This window comes from Odocoileus virginianus, chromosome 2 (genome assembly GCF_023699985.2).
Source record: "Odocoileus virginianus isolate 20LAN1187 ecotype Illinois chromosome 2, Ovbor_1.2, whole genome shotgun sequence".
In the NCBI taxonomy this organism is placed as follows: domain Eukaryota; kingdom Metazoa; phylum Chordata; class Mammalia; order Artiodactyla; family Cervidae; genus Odocoileus; species Odocoileus virginianus.
The window spans coordinates 97,854,507-97,872,825 of NC_069675.1; the positions used below are offsets into that span (position 1 = coordinate 97,854,507).

The 18,319-nt window shown below is 45.6% G+C and overlaps 2 protein-coding genes across 7 annotated transcripts in view; one reads left to right on the forward strand and one right to left on the reverse strand.

Annotated features, from left to right (window-relative positions):
- DDX31 (DEAD-box helicase 31) overlaps window positions 1-7,982 on the reverse strand; it is a 73,373-nt gene extending 65,391 nt beyond the window's left edge. The window contains exons 1-5 of one of the 2 annotated variants that reach the window (XM_020910988.2): window positions 7,818-7,974; window positions 2,783-3,039; window positions 2,601-2,676; window positions 1,574-1,617; window positions 215-285 (exon numbers count right to left, since the gene is read on the reverse strand). In XM_020910988.2, coding sequence (XP_020766647.2) covers window positions 215-285; window positions 1,574-1,617; window positions 2,601-2,676; window positions 2,783-3,039; window positions 7,818-7,913 — 544 coding nt within the window. In that variant the 5' untranslated portion in view covers window positions 7,914-7,974. Of the gene's footprint in view, window positions 1-214; window positions 286-1,573; window positions 1,618-2,600; window positions 2,677-2,782; window positions 3,040-7,817 lie in introns of both variants that reach the window. The other variant, XM_070454994.1, reaches the window with a different exon arrangement.
- Window positions 7,983-8,069: 87 nt separating this feature from the next.
- GTF3C4 (general transcription factor IIIC subunit 4) overlaps window positions 8,070-18,319 on the forward strand; it is a 30,531-nt gene continuing 20,281 nt past the window's right edge. For 3 of the 5 annotated variants that reach the window (XR_002317268.2, XR_002317266.2, XM_020910985.2), the window contains exons 1-2: window positions 8,419-8,990; window positions 14,933-16,744. Coding sequence is in view for 2 of the 5 variants with exons in the window: in XM_020910985.2 (XP_020766644.1) it covers window positions 8,646-8,990; window positions 14,933-16,744 (2,157 nt within the window). In the remaining 3 variants the exon portion in view is untranslated. Of the gene's footprint in view, window positions 8,354-8,414; window positions 8,991-14,932; window positions 16,745-18,319 lie in introns of those variants that run through there. The other 2 variants (XM_020910987.2, XR_002317269.2) reach the window with 2 other exon arrangements.

The following is an 18,319-nucleotide window of genomic DNA, read 5'->3' on the forward strand; positions in this document are numbered from 1 at the left end:
GAGACCTGGGAGGGGGCTGAGAAATGACCGCGGAACCTGATTCCTTTCTGATCACTCCTGATCGTGGTCCCACTGATCAACCCCTTCCTTTCAGAGCTCTGATCAGAAGCAAGCACGGCCTCCCCTCCCCCTACCAGACAAAGCAGCCACCACCATCAACAGACAGCTCACCACACGACCGTGGAGGAAGGGCAGAAATCAAGTGACGACTGACCTGAGCCCGTCTGGGATCGCACGAGGGCATCTCTGCCTTCCAGCAACACGGGGATGCTCTGCTTCTGAACGCTGGGGCCGCCCGGAAGAAAGAGCACATGCTTACCTATGATGTACTACCCGCCCAGGTTTACAGGCAGAGACACAAGATCCACAGAATGCAACTGCCCCAGGCTCTATGTCACCTTGGAGATTACCTCAACAGTCACAGGAAGGACTGAGAAGCCCTTGATGGTTAGAAGGGCAAAACCCTAGTTAAATTTTTGGAACTTCTGGGGCTGAAAAAGTTTAGGCAACCCAGAGATTGGCTGGTACACTATACTAATTAAAAAGAAAAACTGTGACAGGCATGATGACAAGCTGGAGCCACCACAGAGCACATCACATACCCTTCCCTCCTGAGCCAGGGAGTATGAAGCAACAAGACGCTACGGAAAGACTCCCAAGCAGAAGAGGGAGAGCGGGGCTCGTGAGCCCCGCAGACAGCCAGGGATTGCTGCCCATTCTCTAGAAAACAAAATACGACTGCCACGGACACGGTGAGATGTATGTCCAGGTGTGTATTCACAAAAACAACTAAAATGACAAGGTCTTACTGCATAGTATAGGGAACTATATTTAATGTCCTCTGATAAGCTACAATGGAAAAGAACATGAAAAAAATATATAATTGAATCACTCTGCTGTAACAGCAGAAATTAAGACATTATAAACAAACTATACTTCAATAAAATGAAAAAAAAAAAACCTGAAAGGATATGGAAACCACATTTGATTGCTAAAACTGAACAAAACAGTAACAGAGGGGCTCAAAAGTATCTTTTGATACTTTTACTAACAGCTACTTCTAAGTGAAAGGTGACATTTAAAGGTCCATAAGCACACACACTCAAAGGGGAGGGGAGTATCATTTTTGCTCCATACCTCTCACTACTCCATTTCCATTTTCTAGGAGTTGTCGCTAACATTTAAAATCTTTTTTCACCATCCCATTACATCCAACCAAGTATTTACTCCTATCTTGTAGCTGACTCTACTTCTTACTACTAAGGAATGACAAGATAAATTCTATATTTTAGACAAATTATTTTTAGGCAACATGGACCACAGTGGCAGCCCATGCAGACCACTCTGGACGAGAGACCTCTTAAGAGTTCAGAGTTGAGGGTGGCAGGGATGGAGACCCAGTCCCATGTGCTGTGTGGGGAGGCCGAGTGGTTCCCAAGCCCTCAGGGTTTAATAATCTGGCATTGCTCTCTAATGCCAAGATATGAGCTTGCTGTCCTCCAGGGACAATTCAGATTTCATTTGCTTATACCCACTTAAATCCTGAGAAAATCAAGAGAACCAGAACTCTTACCTGGTCATACTAGACATTTTTAAGACTGTATTTATTGTGGAAATCTAAGAGAAAAGACAAAAAAATAAATAAATACTTCCCTTTATCTAATTTTTTTTGGTATAAATACATTTAATGCAAACAAAGATGCAAGGAAAGGGAAAATACTGGGGTGAAAACTGATGATCACAATCCAATCAAGTTCCTCCAAACCAATGGTTCTCAACTGGGAGTGGTTCTGTGCACTGCCTCCCTGCCAGCCTGCCCAGGACGTATGGCAACATCTGGAGAAACTGTTGGCTGTTACAACTCAGGGGTGGGGATGCTCCTGGCATCGGGTGAGCACAGGATCTGCCAAACATCCTACAACACACGAGGCAGCCCGAGACTCAGAGGCCCCGTCTCCAGTGCACACAGCACCCAGGCTTGGAAAGCCGCTGCACTCTGCGCTGAGAACGCGAGCACAGGTAACCTGCCCCAACGAAGAAGCAGGTAAGCCACAACCATGTGAGCCAAGAAAATCTGAACTTCCTAAAAGTGAATGTATTTTTCTCGCCTTACTCATAAACACAACTGGAACACTCATTCATGGTTGTTTGGTTTTTTTTTAAGTGTCCATGTTCAAAAAGACCCTTCTTCCTTCAGTTCTTTATAACTCCCTTAATAGCAAGATGACAGTTCATCTCCCTCTCCTAGGGTCACTGTGACACCGGCCACCCAATGTCTTGATGCCATATTTATCCAGTAATTATAAGGTGGTCTTCAAGTCAGATAAGTGGAGTCCCAGTCCTAAAGTGAATTAGGTGAGCAAAAAACAAAAAAGGGGGGGTGGGGGTGGGGTGGGGGTGAGGACAGTGAACAGATTGCTAAGCTCACGTAACTGTCCTGGAAAAGCGTCTTATCAATCTGAGTTTAGCTGGGTAACCTGGAACAGATATAACCCTTTTTTAATTTTTTTCTTCCCAGAACTGTCACTTCACAGACATTCTGAATGAACAGACAGACCCCCCAAAATCGAGACACCCAGAAAGCAAGGAGGGATACTTACAAGATGTGGGTGGAGGTCCAGGGCTTGAAAAGCATCTGAAGTGAACACCTTTTCTTGAACCTGCTTTACTACAGGTCTGCAAATAACGAACAAGATGCAGACGTCAGTTCCCAGAGGTAAAGAAAAAGGCAGAAGACACTTCATTCCTTTCATTCTCTCAGGGTGTCTACCCCTGGACATACCTGGGGAGTTCTGGAACCTCAGGGTTGTTTTTAAACAGCGATGAAGTCTTAATGCCCAGCTTCCGTTCCTGGTTTCCATCACTCGCACCGGCTGAAGACTTTTTGGGAGAAAACGTTTTCTGTGCCTTCCCCTTCAAGGTCCTGCGAGTTTCTTTCGTGGCAGTTTTCTTGGCCGGGAGAAATGAGGCTTTGCTCCTACGTTTCGCTGGGGGAGCCTCGCTGGACGCTTGGCATTTTCTTTTGGTGGCTGCTGCTTGCTGCGTTGTTCCCAAAAGGAAAGAGCGACAAGAGATGCGTCAGTCCATGAAGACAGACCTCAGAGTGAAGCCTGACTGCCCACAGAATTGCATCTCTCCCTGCAGAGATCATTACTCCCCATATGTCAAGCAACAGTTTAGGGTCTGCAATCAGATTCTTTTAACTCGGCCCTTTTTACCCCAAAAGGGAAAAAAAAACAAAAACCCCACAAATCTCAGCTGATCCATTTACCAGACCTTACCAATCATCTTAACCTCCACTCCCACCAAGACCATCAAGGGAGAGACATTTTTCAGGCTGAATGTTAACAACTGGAGTCTGTCTGCAGGGAAAGGAGGACCCACCTAGTGCAGTGTGCAGCTAAGGCGATCCAAATCCCTGGGAAGCCATTTACACGGCAAGCACGGGGAGGAGGAGCCATGAATCTTTCCTCTCTCCACCAACAAAGCCCATCGGTTACGGCACGTGCCCAGGAAGCGGAAACCTCCATCACCGCCTAGCCTGAGCGCTTGGATGGCTGTCATTCTCTGCCCTCATGCTGCTCCCCCAGATTCAGGGGGTTTGGAGACGATTCCTCCTCCCAGCTTCCATTCCAAACGAGAATTCTGCTCCATCCATCACCTCCATTGCAATTATTTCCAACGCTCTTCGCCTTTCCATTCCCCATCTGATCACCGATTACAGGCTACAACATGAGATATTTTCTTGCCTGTTGCTTCTTATTTCCATAACATGAATGTTGTTAAATGCATGATGTCCAAACTTCCGCTAGGAGAAGAATATCCAATTCCTCTATTTTCCTTGACCTTCTCTTCCCATTTACATTATACATGAATATACAAACATCCCTTGAGTAGCTGGGGCTTATTATTTTGGAGTTCTGATTTCTCTTGGAATATGCTATCTTCCTCTTGGCTTGAGATCATGACTTCTGTGTGCAGACATCAGTTTGCTTTAGCCGTGACTGTCAGCTTCTGACTAACCTGGCGATGACAACAGTTCTCTGTTTCTGGCAACCTTAAGGGCATCTATAGCTAGGTAATTCAATATATATAACTTTGGCGATGACAACAGTTCTCTGTTTCTGGCAACCTTAAGGGCATCTATAGCTAGGTAATTCAATATATATAACTTCAAATATTTGGTATTAATATTTAGCATTGGTATTAACATTTAGTATTGATAATCTGCTTCATTTTACAAATGTCACAAATTTATTTTTACAAAATCCCGAATTTTCAGACTAAAAAGAGATGAAGTCAAGAATCAGGTCTCATTTGCAAGATGGGATGAAATGTGCAGATCTTACTTGGTTTATAGAATCACAGGCTCTTGAAGCACAAAAAGGCCTAAAGGCCTCTCTCGCTGCGCTTGTGTGGACCTCCCATCATAGGAACCCTGCCAGGCGGCCCTGCAGCTCCTGCCTGCACCTCCTCCTACTGTTCTCCACCCCGTGAGGCAGCCCATTCTGTTCCCGACCAAATTCCAGGGGTCAGGAAGTTCTTTCTGACATCAGGCAAAACGTGTTTCCTGGAAGATCCAAGTCCTAGTCTGCAGTTTGTTCTTGGAACCAACTCTTGTATACAACACTCCTTTGTTCACCACAGAATTCCATTTTTTTTCTCCTTCTTTGGACTAAATATCCCAAACAGGACACAAACTTTAGACCCCTTATCATCCTAGTCATTCTTTATTCCCATGTCAACGTCTAAGTGTTTCAAGTTAAACACAATATCAGGCGGGCTTTCCATTGCACTCAGGCTAAAATCCAGAATGTGTGACCTGAGCTATGAAGAATCTGCCTTTGCCCATCTCACCAGCCTCGGCTTTACTCTCTGCCATCCTGGTCTTCCTTAAATTCTGAGGATGTTCTGAGCTCCTTCTCTCCTCAGGGCCTTTGCACGTGCTACTCCCAAACCCGTGTCCCTAACCTACCCTCTTGTACTCATTCCTCAAATCCAGGCTCACCTGCTGCATCCTCAGAGGAGCCATTCCAGACTTCCTGCCTCCACCTATCAAACCAGGGTCCCTGTCCTCGGCTCTCCTGGCGCCCTTCTCCTCATAGCACTCAGTGAAACAGTAAAGACAGGGTGTCATTCGCTGTGTGATGTCTGTCTTTCCCATTAGATTGTTATAAACGGACAAGCCTCTGCTGGATAGCACTGCATCCTCTGCACAGGACCGTGTCTGGCGCAAAGTAAGTGCTCAATAAACACTTGCAGGATGAATGGACAACACGTCATGGAATGACCCTTTTCTGTACTCTGGACACTGTTCTACTTGTCAATCCCCTTGCCCCCAGCATCCACAACATATTCATTAAAAAAACTGCCCACTTAGTAGCTGTCAAGTAGCCTAGTTCTAAAGGTACAAAGATCTGACAAGCCCATGAAGAAGTCAGAGACAAGTGGACGAGACAAAAGTGTGAGACTGCAAACCAAACCTGTAGCTGTACTACAGAACAGGTGTGGACAAAGCGTTTTAAGGGCACAAAACAAGAAGACTATCATGGCCCATGGTGAGGGGGAGGGAGGCAAAGATACAGGAATGCTTCATGGGGTGGCAGCTGAGTACGGAGGAGAAAAGACATACCCGGATCTTTTTAAAAATATGCAAGTCCTTGAGTCCGCTCCCCCACCTGCCTAATGAGGGGACATGGCAGACAACCTCTAGGGCCCATCCAGCCCTCAAACAGTCTACATGTCGAGTCTTTGATATTAACAAGCATATTAAATAGTTACTATGCACCAGCCAGTATGCTAAGTACTTACATGAGTGATATCACTGGGCCATACAGTACTGGTATTACCCCATCTTAAGATAACAACACTAAGGTGGCAATGGGAGGTGACCTGTCCCAGCATCACTGAGGGATCAAGGCTTTGACCAAGCATTGATTCCACAGCCTAGTTACTAACAGTAATGCTGCAACACCATTTAGAAACTGTATCCTGTTTGGTTAGAAAACATCATGTACAGTTTAACCCCTATTTTAATCTGCTTCTTTTCTAGAAGGATATACTTCACAAAGTTACCCAGAGTTATCTCTGAGTATGGCAACTGTGGGGTTTTTTTTTTAATCTACTTTTCAAATTTCCTACAATAAATCTGTGTGTGTGTATATATATATATATATATATATACACACATATATATTTATATACATATACATGTATTTATATGTATGTACATATATTTATATATTTCCTACAATAAATCTGTGTGTGTACATATATACATATATATATACATATATATATATATATATTTTTTTTTTTTAAGGAAAAACACTCCGTGTAGTGTTAGAGCATAATTTAAGCTGTCAAGGTCTTTCCAAGTCCAGTACATTAGCTACTCATGCCAAGTTCAAGCTATTAGCAAATTTGGTCAGCATACACAGAATTCTCATTCAAGACATATCAAATATGCAGACAAGTCAACACAGACAGAGAGCTGTTAAACAATATCCTTTTGATACAGTGGTTCAAGCAATCATAAAACCAGATATCTTACATTTATTTATTCAACCCACTCAATGAACTTTTAGTAAGTGTTTTCTATGTCTTGCATGTACTTGGTATAAGCACCTTACTGACCTGATGGAGCAATTCTATCACCCAAAATGGAGTCAATATGACTTATAACTTTATACAAAGTCAAAATTACTGTTCTCATATAATAGGTAGGAAAAGTGAGGATCAGGGAGATGAAGAAATTTCTTCAAGGTCACAGAACCAGCATGTTGCAACGCTGGCATCTAATCCCAGGTCTGTCCTATTCCAAATCCCCTGTGCCCAACTGGCTCTTTTGTACTTCCCTCCCCTTTCAGTATAGATGAAGCCACAACGTCGCCCAGTCGAAAAGTTTTACTCACAAGCTTCTAAATCCTAAATCACCACGAAAAAAGTCTAGACAATAAACCAGACATTTGCTATGAGCTGATGTGAACTCAAGGAACTTCAGCGGCACTATACTGTTTGAAAGGAACTGAACCGAACTTTGACAAAAAATTTTTCAATGGCATTAAATGATGCGTTTTTGAGAAAACACACACATACGCACACTTTCCTTGGCAGCAAACTGTATCCTTCCTGGTCATTAAGGCAATAAGATTTTTCAACAGATTTTCTGTCCTGTATTCCTCCTCTTAGTTAGGAGCTAAGTCAGACCTAAAAACCAATTTTCTGCTCTGGTTTGGGCTAAATTTCAGGCATCTTTGCCTCTCTAACGAAGATATTATATTGATGAGTTGTATTTTTCTTCCCCGCCCCCCACCCCTTCGTGGCGCGTCGATATATATATCTCGGTTTCGAACACTTCTTCAAAGAAATTTCTAGTCTCCAGTCCTCATTCCCGACACAAACTGACCCTTAAGAGTGGCTGAGAGAAGATTAGAAGACGGGGCTGCTAAGGGCCTCAACGCCCCGAGAGTCCGTTTCTAACTTCGAGTGACAAGTCTCTCATCCCCGCCTTCAACTAACAAGCGGCCCCAGCCAGCTCCGCCCGCCTCCGCCCGCTCCGCTCCCGCTCCGAGCGCGTTTGCACGGGTCGTGGTCGGCTCTTAAGACACGCGCGGCTCAGCGACTCCTCCGGGAGCTGCCCGATGTCTGACTTTTCCCCACCTCAACTCCGCGAAATTAATTCGAATCCCGACGGAGAAGGCCTGGACGGCAGCTTCCCGGCGCTCGGAGGCCCCACCTCCCCCGCCCCCCCCACCCCCACCCCCACCCCGACCCCCCGGGAGCGAACGCATCTGGAAAACCGGATCAGAACTCACCCGCCTCGCGTGGGCCGGGCGGGGTTTGGAGAAGGTTCTGAAGACGGCGGCCCGGGGCTCGGGGACCTGAGGAAGAACTCCGCTGACGGCTGCCATGTCGACAGAGAGGCGCGTCCGGATCTCGCGAAACCCGGAGCGAGGCGCTGCTAGACCCCACGTGGGACGCGCGCGAGGACCCCGCTGTAGCTGTCCCGCCGAGTCCTGCGCGCCCGCGCGCGCTTTCTGAGGTCCCCCGCCCCCCTCACGAAGGGGCCCGCGCCACTAGCGGCCGGAGCCGCGGCGCCCCGGGCCACAGGGCCGTCTCTCGTGGCGCGGCTTGTGCCGGGGGATGGGGGGATGCCAAGTCACACCGAACCCCAGAATTATTGCCCTTGACGTTCTTTTGAAATTCCTCTCTGGAACGAGGAGAGGCGTGTCCCATCAAACCAACGCCTCCTCCTTTGACTCTCCTCAGCACTTTAGTTGTCAGGAGCTGGGGGCGGGGGTGGGGGGGACTCCCTGCCCCTTGCCCACCCGCGATCCGGCCCCACCACAAGGTGAGATTTTTTTTAATTTATTTTTTTTACAGGCAGCGCCTCGGCCACCCGGCAGGGGCTGGGTTGCCTAGCAACGGCGGGGTCCTCCGTGGCTCGGCGGCGCTCCGGGCCTGAGGGGGAGAAAACCGCTGCCGAGGAAATCTGGGGGCCCAGCGGAGGCCGCGGGGCGGGAGGCGGCAACTGGACTGCAGCGCGGGGCGGGGCGGAGCGGAGCGGGGCGGGGAGGGGGAGGGGGAGGAGGAGGGGGAGGTTGGCGCGCGCCCGGGAGCCCGGCCTCTGCCTCCGAGGAGAGATGAACACGGCCCTAACGCGGGTGGGGCCCGCGGCCGAGCGGCCCGCGCCGCCCGAGGAGGTGGAGGGCTCCGAGGCGGTCGGGAAGGAGCCGGCGGCGGACGCGGCCCCAGGGCCCAGCACGGCCTTCCGCCTCCTGGTGACCCGGCGGGAGCCGGCGGTGAGGCTGCAGTACGCGGTGAGCGGCCTGGAGCCGCTGGCGTGGTCCGAGGACCACCGCGTGTCGGTGTCCACGGCCCGCAGCATCGCCGTGCTGGAACTCATCTGCGACGTGCACAACCCGGGCCAGGACCTGGTTATCCACCGCACATCGGTGCCCGCGCCTCTCCACAGCTGCTTCCTCAAAGTAAGTCCTGCCCGCCGCCCCGGGCTCTGGGGTCTCCTGCCCGCCTCCTTCCCTCCCCCACCCCGCGGCCACGTCCCCGCGGGTCCCTGGGGGAATCCCCGGGCCCACGCCTCGGCCGGGGATTCCCGCCTCCTCGCACTGAGTCTTTAGGGTCGCCGCCGTAGCTTAAGTGGGGAAAAAAAAAAAAACGCCGTGTATGCCCAGTTTCCCGGATCGCCCACCCACTCCCGAGACACAGGTACATTTCGGAAGGTCCCTCTCCGGAGCCGAGTTCTCCCTGTGGCCCGGCGTCTGGCCGGCTGCTACCGCAGATTTCTTCCCTTGGTGCTTTCTGAGGCTCCACCCCCCTGTTGACCCAGCCCCAGACCTGCCTCTGCCACCCGCTCCTATTGTCTGGGGCCTGCTCCCCGAGGCTCCGGGCTGGCTTTGTTTACTGTGATGTGCCCTCCTCTTCCGCCTAGTTGGCTTTGGAAGAGAGAAAATTGGTGTGGGTTTTTTTTTTTTTTCTTTGTCTTTAACTATTTCAGTGATTTTGTTATATGAGTGGTCTTTCTCATCTTGGGCAGATGGATAGATACTGGATGCCAGGGGTTAGTACTCCAGTTTTTCTTCAATAACGAAAAGGCTTTGGGGTGTAGAATAAAAAATAAAGCTTCTGAAAATAAGTGTAGCTCTTAAATTTAAGATCTTCGTATAGATTTAATGCTTCGTGTAGATTAGTGCTTTTGGCTTCATATTAACTGTTTGCCTTCAGAACTTTAAAGCTGCTAAAGTTTTATTGTTCGATCATGTTTCAAAGTAGGAAGTCGTGTTGTTCATTTTAATGGTTTAAAAATATTAAAACTTTATTACTGTTTCCTTTATAGGTCTGTATGTATATGTGTGATTATCAAAGTGTACGTTCATTCTCTGAACACATTTTTGAATACCACTATGGAAATCTCATGGGCTGAGAAGCCTGGGGGGCTACACAGTCCATGGGGTTACCAAAGGGTGGGATAGGACTTGGTAGGACTTAGTGACTGAAACAACAGCAACAATGTATCAGCTAGACATCAATCTAGGCTCCAGAAGTAAAACATTGTACAAAAACAAAATCCCTGTCCTCTTGGAGTTTGCATTCATTCTTTTGACAGGTCAGAAACAAATAACAATGTAATAATAGGTAATGATAAGTTGTAATATGTATCTATATACAGAGAAGGTATTTCTGTGAATGTGAAGTTTTAAAAAAAAAAAACTACTCTGCCAAGCCATTTAAAATATAGATCAGTAACTGAATGGGGTGCAGAGAACCCACACCACTTTTTAGCATACTTAATCCAGGTTTGAAAGTGACAGTTTGATGTTGAATTAGATCATTGATAAGTTGGTATGACTAAACCTTCAAAGATCTTGGACAAGGTGTGAACAAATTGATTCAAGTATAAACCAGTCGCCTGGAAGTTGCTGATGGACAAGCAAGCCTGGCTTGCAACTGTCCATGGGGTCGCAAAGAGTCGGACACGCCTGAGCAACTCAACTGATAAACCAGTCAGATGAATAGGTGTTGGTGATCCTGTGAAACTGAGAAACACTCAAGGAGGGAGGCAGAACAGAGGGGTTTTAAAAGGTGTATCCTCTGCTGAAAAGGAACTTACTGTTACTAACCATATGCACATCAGCTAGAGAAAATTTTAAGTGTATGTCTCAGTGTGGTAGACTTAATGCTTCAGCAGAGAGAATTTAAAGAAGTGAAGGAATGCTGAACCGAGATGCTTTTATCAGGGAAGGTTATTTGGTGGTGAATCTGCAGCAGAGCTAAAAAAAATGTAGGGTTTGGGTTGTAAAAAGAAGGGAGGAAGGGGTCATCCAGGTGCCAGGAATAAGGTGCCCATCTTGTGCACAGACACATAAGTCATGAACGCAGCTTCTGGTTGCTTGTGTAAATGATGCTGGGTTTACAGCTGAGGTCAAGTAGCTTTCCTAGAGAGTCAGAGACAGTAAAGTGAGGTCAGTTTGGGAACTTGGAAGGTCAGTCTGAGATGGTTGACTTCAGTTTAGGAAGCCCTGAGGTGCTGTTACAGCATCATAGATGAGGACTGACCTGCTGTGGTGCAGGAATGTGACTCCCGCTGGACCAGAAGCAAGTAGGTGATTGTTGGAGTCAGCATAAAACAGGGGTTAAGAGATTACACTTTGGCACAAGATAGCAAGCCAGGTCTATCTATAAAAGGATAATAAAGCCTACTTTGTTTAGCATCTTTAGAAGACTAAGTTAAAATATATTACTGTATGTGGATATATGCATGCTCATGTGTCCATGTGTACACGCGTGTGACCACTTCGCACAGTTCCTGGCACACTGTAACTGCTCAGGATAAAGCAGTCATGCACGTATGAGGGAAGGAGTCTGGGTTAATGCTTGGCCACGGATACACAGTTATTTCTTATTACTGTATTCTGATAAAAATTTGATTCTTGTCATTGGTTCCACAACTGGAAAATGAGTAGTAGGAAATCCTTATATATCCCTCTAGTAATCAATTGCTTTCCTGAAATCAGTCAGTGGTGTCTTCCCCTTCTGCTTTGGTGTGCGCCTCACAGAAAGCACCGGTCGGTTGGCAGTCTTATTCGCAGGCCCTGCCTGGGAAACGAAGGCCAAGATGTCCCTGCAGTTGTGAGAGAGGCCTCTGTGGGATAAAACTGGAGTAATGGTGGGAATGTAAGGAACTCTCTGTCTGTACTTTGATGACACTGCCCACTGACAGTCCCTGTGGATTGAAATCTCTTTGGTGCTGTCCAGTTTGCTCCAACAAGGAAGATGGACTCCTGCAACCTAGATCACAGTTTTAGTGATGCTAAATGCTAGAGGCTAGATGCTAAACCTCTTTGAAGCTTTTGCTCTGATCATTATTTAGATGATGAGTTTTTTCAGGAAAATACACAGTTAAAGAATAGTTCACATATTATCTTTGCAAGTATACTTTGCAAGTTACTGCCCTGGGCACTGATATAAAGGTGAATGGTATAAATCTGAGAACCAGTGAAGTAGTGACTTAAGAACAAGTTTGCGATTTTCTCTTCCCATTGGACTGCTGATTTAGTGAATCATCTAGTTGCACACGGTTCCAAAATCTAATAATATGTGCATGACTACTTTTATTTGTTTCAACTGTTAGGAACTTTAGTAATATCAATTCCATCTATTCCATTAAGTTAAATAACTTTCCTGTCTTTTTTGAATTATATTCCTGCCCTCAAGAAGCTTACTGTCTATGAGCTTCAAGTGAGTTTTTGTTAGGTGCTTACAAAGTACGTGATGATTAGTTGTCATAGTGGCCAACTGGAAACAGGATAGCATATAGTGAAAAGATTGACTGGGGGTCAGCCTCTGAGAGCTGGACTCTTAACATGCTCCTGGGGCATCTGAGTACTTGTTTTGATTCATTAACTAGTTTTATGATGTGAAGAATTGAGGGAAGGTGCAGTAGGTTAGTTCAGATTACCTAAAATGGAAATTATTGCACAAAACCCTAAGGATTTTCCTTACTGGCTGACATCCAAGCTGCTTTCCATCCTATTAAGGATTCTTGCTGCTCTGAGTTAGGATCAAGCTTGAGCTTCCTTTATTTCATTCTATACTGTTGTTTGGGGTTATGCATTCTCTAAGTTTATTTTCAGTTCTATAGTAGTTTTTATTGAAGTAAATTATCCTAGTCTGAGGATTATTGCTTAGTTTGTAGTATTATGGGATTTGGTGAATAATTTTATATCCACCCTCCATTTGGCAGACAACTTAATACCTACCTAACCTGCATTTTACTTTTATTATGTCTTGTTAACATTTACTTAATCCTCAGAGAGTGCTACTACTTGTCATCATAGATAACATTTATTGAGTATTTATTAATATATGCTTTACAAATATTGACTTAATTAACCCTAACTCTATGAGAACGTGTCATTGCACTCTTTATAGATGAGGAAATTAAAGCCAGAAGGTTTAAACAATTTGCTCAGGGTCACAGAGCTAGTATGTGACAGAGCCAGGATTTGAATCCAGGCAATCTGGCATCAGAGTGCAGATTTTCAATCAAATTTTATATGCCCCATACAAAGCTGTGGGCTTTGATTAGCATCATTTTATTAACAGACTAGCCAGTGATACCTATATTTAATTGGAATTTCTGGTCTGTTTTTCTCCAGTATATCCATAGTTGTATCCAAGAGACTACCCTGAAATTAAGATACACTGCCTAAGAGCCCATTTCCAGAGTGTTACTTAGGATAAGGAAAGCTGACAGCCCCCGCACAGCACCCGCCCTCACCCCCCACCCCCAGCCAATGCCATAAGGCTCTGTTGTTAAAAAAAGTGTAGATAACTGTAGCCCTGTAGTAGCTCCAGAGCTACTCTATAGTAGCTCCTGGCTGTAACTCTTGAAGGGGGAATAATGGATAATAAACAGCATTTTCAAAACAATTACAAAACTCTTTTTTCAAGGGGCAATTTAGTGGAGTGATGTTCTGTTTAACACACTTTAAAAAAAGTTAGTCTTCTAATTCATTTGTGGAATTTGTATCTATGTCTGTGTGGACAGTCGCATCCAACTCTTTGTGACCCCATGGATTAGCCTGCCAGGCTCCTCTCTCAGTGGGATTTTCCCAGCAAGAATACTGGAGTGGGTTGCCATTTCCTTCTCCAGGGGATCTTTATCTACCTTTCACTTTATAAGCTTATTTGTTAATGTGATCTAGCAGCTAACTATTCATTGCATTATGGTTTTCTGACACATTTCCAGTTGTCCAAGCTTTATTGAGGAATGTTATAGTTCTGAGTTCATCGCCTGTGTTCTGGAATGTAATTCTTCTGGGCTTGGGGACTTAAACTCATTTAAAGTGAGTTTTGTTTGTTTGTCTGTTTTTGTTATATCCATATATATTTAGGCTAGAATTCCTTATTAATCATGTTTAATCTACCCTTTCCAGTTTGAAGATAAGCATCTATGGAAAAGAAGAAAAGACAGTGGATCAAGTCCTTCTTCCTACTTCTGACATAACAGAAATCATTTCTAATTGACCTCTGCTCTCTTTGGCTTTAGTCTTCCTGGCTATCTTCTTACAACTCTGGATCACCTTCTTTTGGTCATTTCTCTCTCCTCTATCTTTAGCGTTCCTTTAAAATGTTTCTAAAGAGCTTACCATTGTACACCTAGACATTAAATAAATAGAACTGCTCATGTATGTTGCAAACTTGGAGGAGAGAGAGAGAAGTGAAAGCTAGAATGTTCTCAGAAAGTCTCATAGAGCTTGACCTGGTAGGATAGATGGGTTCAGATAGGAGGAAAGATAATTCTACACAAGGGGGAGCCAGGGAAGGTGGGGTGGACATTATTCTGTAGAAACAGTGGAAAGAGCTGTTGGAGCTGGTTCTCAGAGTAATCGGTCAGTGAAATTTCAGATGGGAGACTTATACCGCAAAGATATTGTTAAAAATCCAAACATCTAATTGTATCAAAAATATCTATATTTATATATAGATACAGATACATATCTTTTCATGACTTTTTAACTCCTTTATTGTTTTGTGACTAGTTTAACAGAATGCTTAGTTGACTGTTTAGAATCAAGTATACTTCTGTCATTGCTACTGCGTTTGTTAATTCTGAGAAGAAGGTGGGAACCAGGCTGTGAGTAACCACAGCACTTTCTGTGACCCTTAAAAATACTGCCATTTCCTATAAACAAACTAAAATTTTAAAAATTGCCATTTTCTGAGTAAATGCTTGTTTAGTTTTAGACATGTACTTGATCTTTTAAATGCATGCCATGTCAAAATTAATAGAATTGATGTCAAATTACTGTACATATTTATGTGGATCAATTAATCCACCCTATGCAATGTAAATCTATTCCTCTTAGAGTGAAATATTTATCTGATAGTTTTTATATCTTATTTTCAGGTTGGCTCAAAAAGGGAAGTTGCCGAGTGTAAACAGAGATTTGCCACCTCTGAAGACCCCACAGTCAGTCAGACTTTCATGTTGGACAGGGTGTTCAACCCTGAGGGGAAGGCTCTGCCACCACTGAGAGGGTTCAAGTACACTAGCTGGTCCCCCGTGGGCTGTGATGCTAATGGCAGGTGCCTCTTGGCCGCACTGACCATGGACAATCGCCTGACCATCCAGGCTAACCTCAACAGACTGCAGTGGGTCCAGCTGGTGGATCTGACAGAGATTTATGGAGAGCGTCTCTATGAGACCAGCTACAGGTTCTCCAGAAATGAGGCCCCGGAGGGCAATCTCAGGGATTTCGCCGAGTTTCAGAGGCGTCACAGCATGCAGGCGCCAGTCCGGATGGAGTGGTCAGGCATCTGTACCACCCAGCAGGTCAAGCACAACAATGAGTGCCGCGACGTGGGCAGTGTGCTCCTGGCTGTCCTCTTTGAAAACGGGAACATTGCTGTGTGGCAATTCCAGCTCCCGTTTGTAGGAAAGGAGTCTATCTCTTCATGCAACACAATTGAGTCAGGAATCAACTCTCCTAGTGTTTTGTTTTGGTGGGAATACGAGCACAACAATCGGAAAATGAGTGGCCTTATTGTGGGGAGTGCTTTTGGGCCTGTAAAAATCCTTCCTGTCAATCTTAAAGCAGTTAAAGGCTATTTTACCTTAAGGCAGCCTGTAGTCTTGTGGAAAGAAATGGACCAGTTGCCAGTCCACAGCATCAAGTGTGTGCCACTGTACCACCCTTACCAGAAGTGCAGCTGTAGCTTAGTGGTGGCCGCACGAGGATCCTATGTGTTTTGGTGTCTTCTCCTGATCTCCAAAGCAGGTCTGAATGTTCATAACTCTCACGTCACGGGCCTGCACTCCCTGCCAATCGTCTCCATGACTGCTGACAAGCAGAATGGGACGGTGTACACTTGCTCCAGTGACGGCAAGGTGAGGCAACTGATCCCCATTTTCACAGATGTGGCGTTGAAGTTTGAGCACCAGCTGATTAAACTCTCCGATGTGTTTGGCTCCGTGAGGACACACGGGATAGCCGTGAGCCCCTGTGGCGCATACCTGGCCGTCATCACCACTGAGGGCATGGTCAACGGCCTCCATCCCGTTAACAAAAACTACCAGGTTCAGTTCGTTACTCTCAAAACCTTTGAAGAGGCAGCTGCTCAGCTTCTGGAGTCTTCTGTCCAGAATCTCTTCAAGCAGGTAGATTTAATAGACCTAGTACGCTGGAAGATTTTAAAGGATAAGCATATCCCTCAATTTTTACATGAAGCTTTGGAAAAAAAGATCGAAAGCAGCGGGGCCACCTATTACTGGCGTTTCAAACTCTTCCTCCTGAGGATTTTATACCAGTCGATGCAGAAAACCCCTTCAGAAGCCTTATGCAAACCCACTCACGAGGACTCAAAAATCTTACTAGTTGACTCACCTGGGACGGGCAATGCTGAGGATGAACAGCAGGAGGAAGGCACTTCTTCCAAACAGATTAGTAAGCAAGGCAAAGACGGTGATCCAGAGGACCCCACAGAGGACTCACTCCCTCAATCTGGGGATACTGGAGGCCGAGAGCCAATGGAAGAGAAACTCCTTGAAATCCAGGGAAAAATTGAAGCAGTGGAAATGCACTTGACGAGGGAGCACATGAAGCGAGTCCTGGGTGAAGTATACCTACACACCTGGATCACAGAAAACACTAGCATCCCCACCAGGGGACTCTGTAACTTTCTGATGTCTGACGAGGAGTATGATGACAGAACCGCACGGGTAGGTGTTTGTCAGCAAAAACACTGAAAACCGAAAAATCTGCTTGCTTCTCAAGAAAGAAATGACTTAAACTTAATTCGTAAAACTCAACTTCTGCTTTGACATATTTAGGTAATCGATGAGCATGAGGTGCAGGAAAATAAATAGGAAACAGATTAATGCAGAGGACATGTCCCACTAAGAGTTATTTCAGTTCTTATTCTTACTGGTGCCTTGATTGATGTGCAAGGTTTGGGTGATTTCCAGGCTGTGGATGGGCTCTAGGAACAGACTGGGCTGCGATTGGGCAGACACTGCAGGGGAAGGATGACAGGCCCTCCCTCCCCTTCCTGTCTGCAGAAAGATGGGAGGGGGAGGCCTGTGGCGGGGATTCTTTGCATTTGATAGGACTTCAGGAGGTTTTCTGATTTAGCCTACAAGGGCATTGGAAGTAAAATGATTATCCATTGGGTGTTCCCTGCCCCCCCCCCCCCCCCCCCCCGCAAAAACTGAGTATAATCTTTATTTTGGTGGTAGAACAATCTTACAGTGTTATCTAAAATGCATTTCACAGAATTAAATTCTCTGACAGAACAGTAGGGTCCGAAGCTTGGGGAAATACGCCATACTCCTCTTAGAGGTTTCCAGTGTACATCATCCTTGTAAGGGTTCTGAGAATTCCTAGAGGAAAGAAGCCTTTAATTTTGTGCAGTTCAGTGTCGTGTAGACTTTTTAATCAAGAATCCTGAGCTGACAGCTTCTAAAGTCCTGAAAAACTGTTTTAAGGAACATACTGTATACTAAAATATTCGAGAAGACAAGACTATGGTCCTTTTTACTCTGAAGTTTGATGTTTATTCTCACTGCCTGAAGTCTTATCTAAAATCTAAAATGTTAATTGAAGGTAATAAATTCAGGTATCTTCATGCCTAATGTTAAACCATTCACAAGTCACTTGTTGCATTTTCTTGTTGGAAAGTTGTGTGTGTGTATCCATATACCCCTAAAATTATTTCTTAAGGATGTTTGCAACCATCTGATGTTGACTGAAAAAAGCACAACCTAAAAGTGGAGTTATGTTTTATTCAGCAGGGAAAACTGATGACTTAAGCCTGGGACACAGTGTCTAAGATAACTCAGAGAGACTGCACCAAGGGGCAAGGGTGTGGAGCTAGGATATTTAAGAGTTTTTACAACAGAGACCATAGTTGGTCTTTGTTGGAAATAAGGAAACCAAGACATACCAGTTTAAGGAATTTAGGGCTTTTCTCTGTATGGGAAGATAACAGGGTCTGGGCTCACTGAAATCATGACTTTGATGTGTACCTCAGCTATCCCGGGCCACATATCCTGTGAGTCTCAGCCTGAGTCTCCTTAGGATGCCGCACTGGGGGCACCGCAGCAGCTGACACAGCTAGATGGGGCCGTCCTGCCTCCGTCCTGAGTTCCCTCGGGGCTCACCCTCGGGCAGTGGTAGCGCGATGGCTCCTGGCTGCAGCGTCCTTAGTTTACTGATGCACAGCAGCTGTGTGCTCAGTCACACTCAGAAGCAGTTAGGATGCACTGCTCATGTAACTGACCTTTCATCTTGGAAAG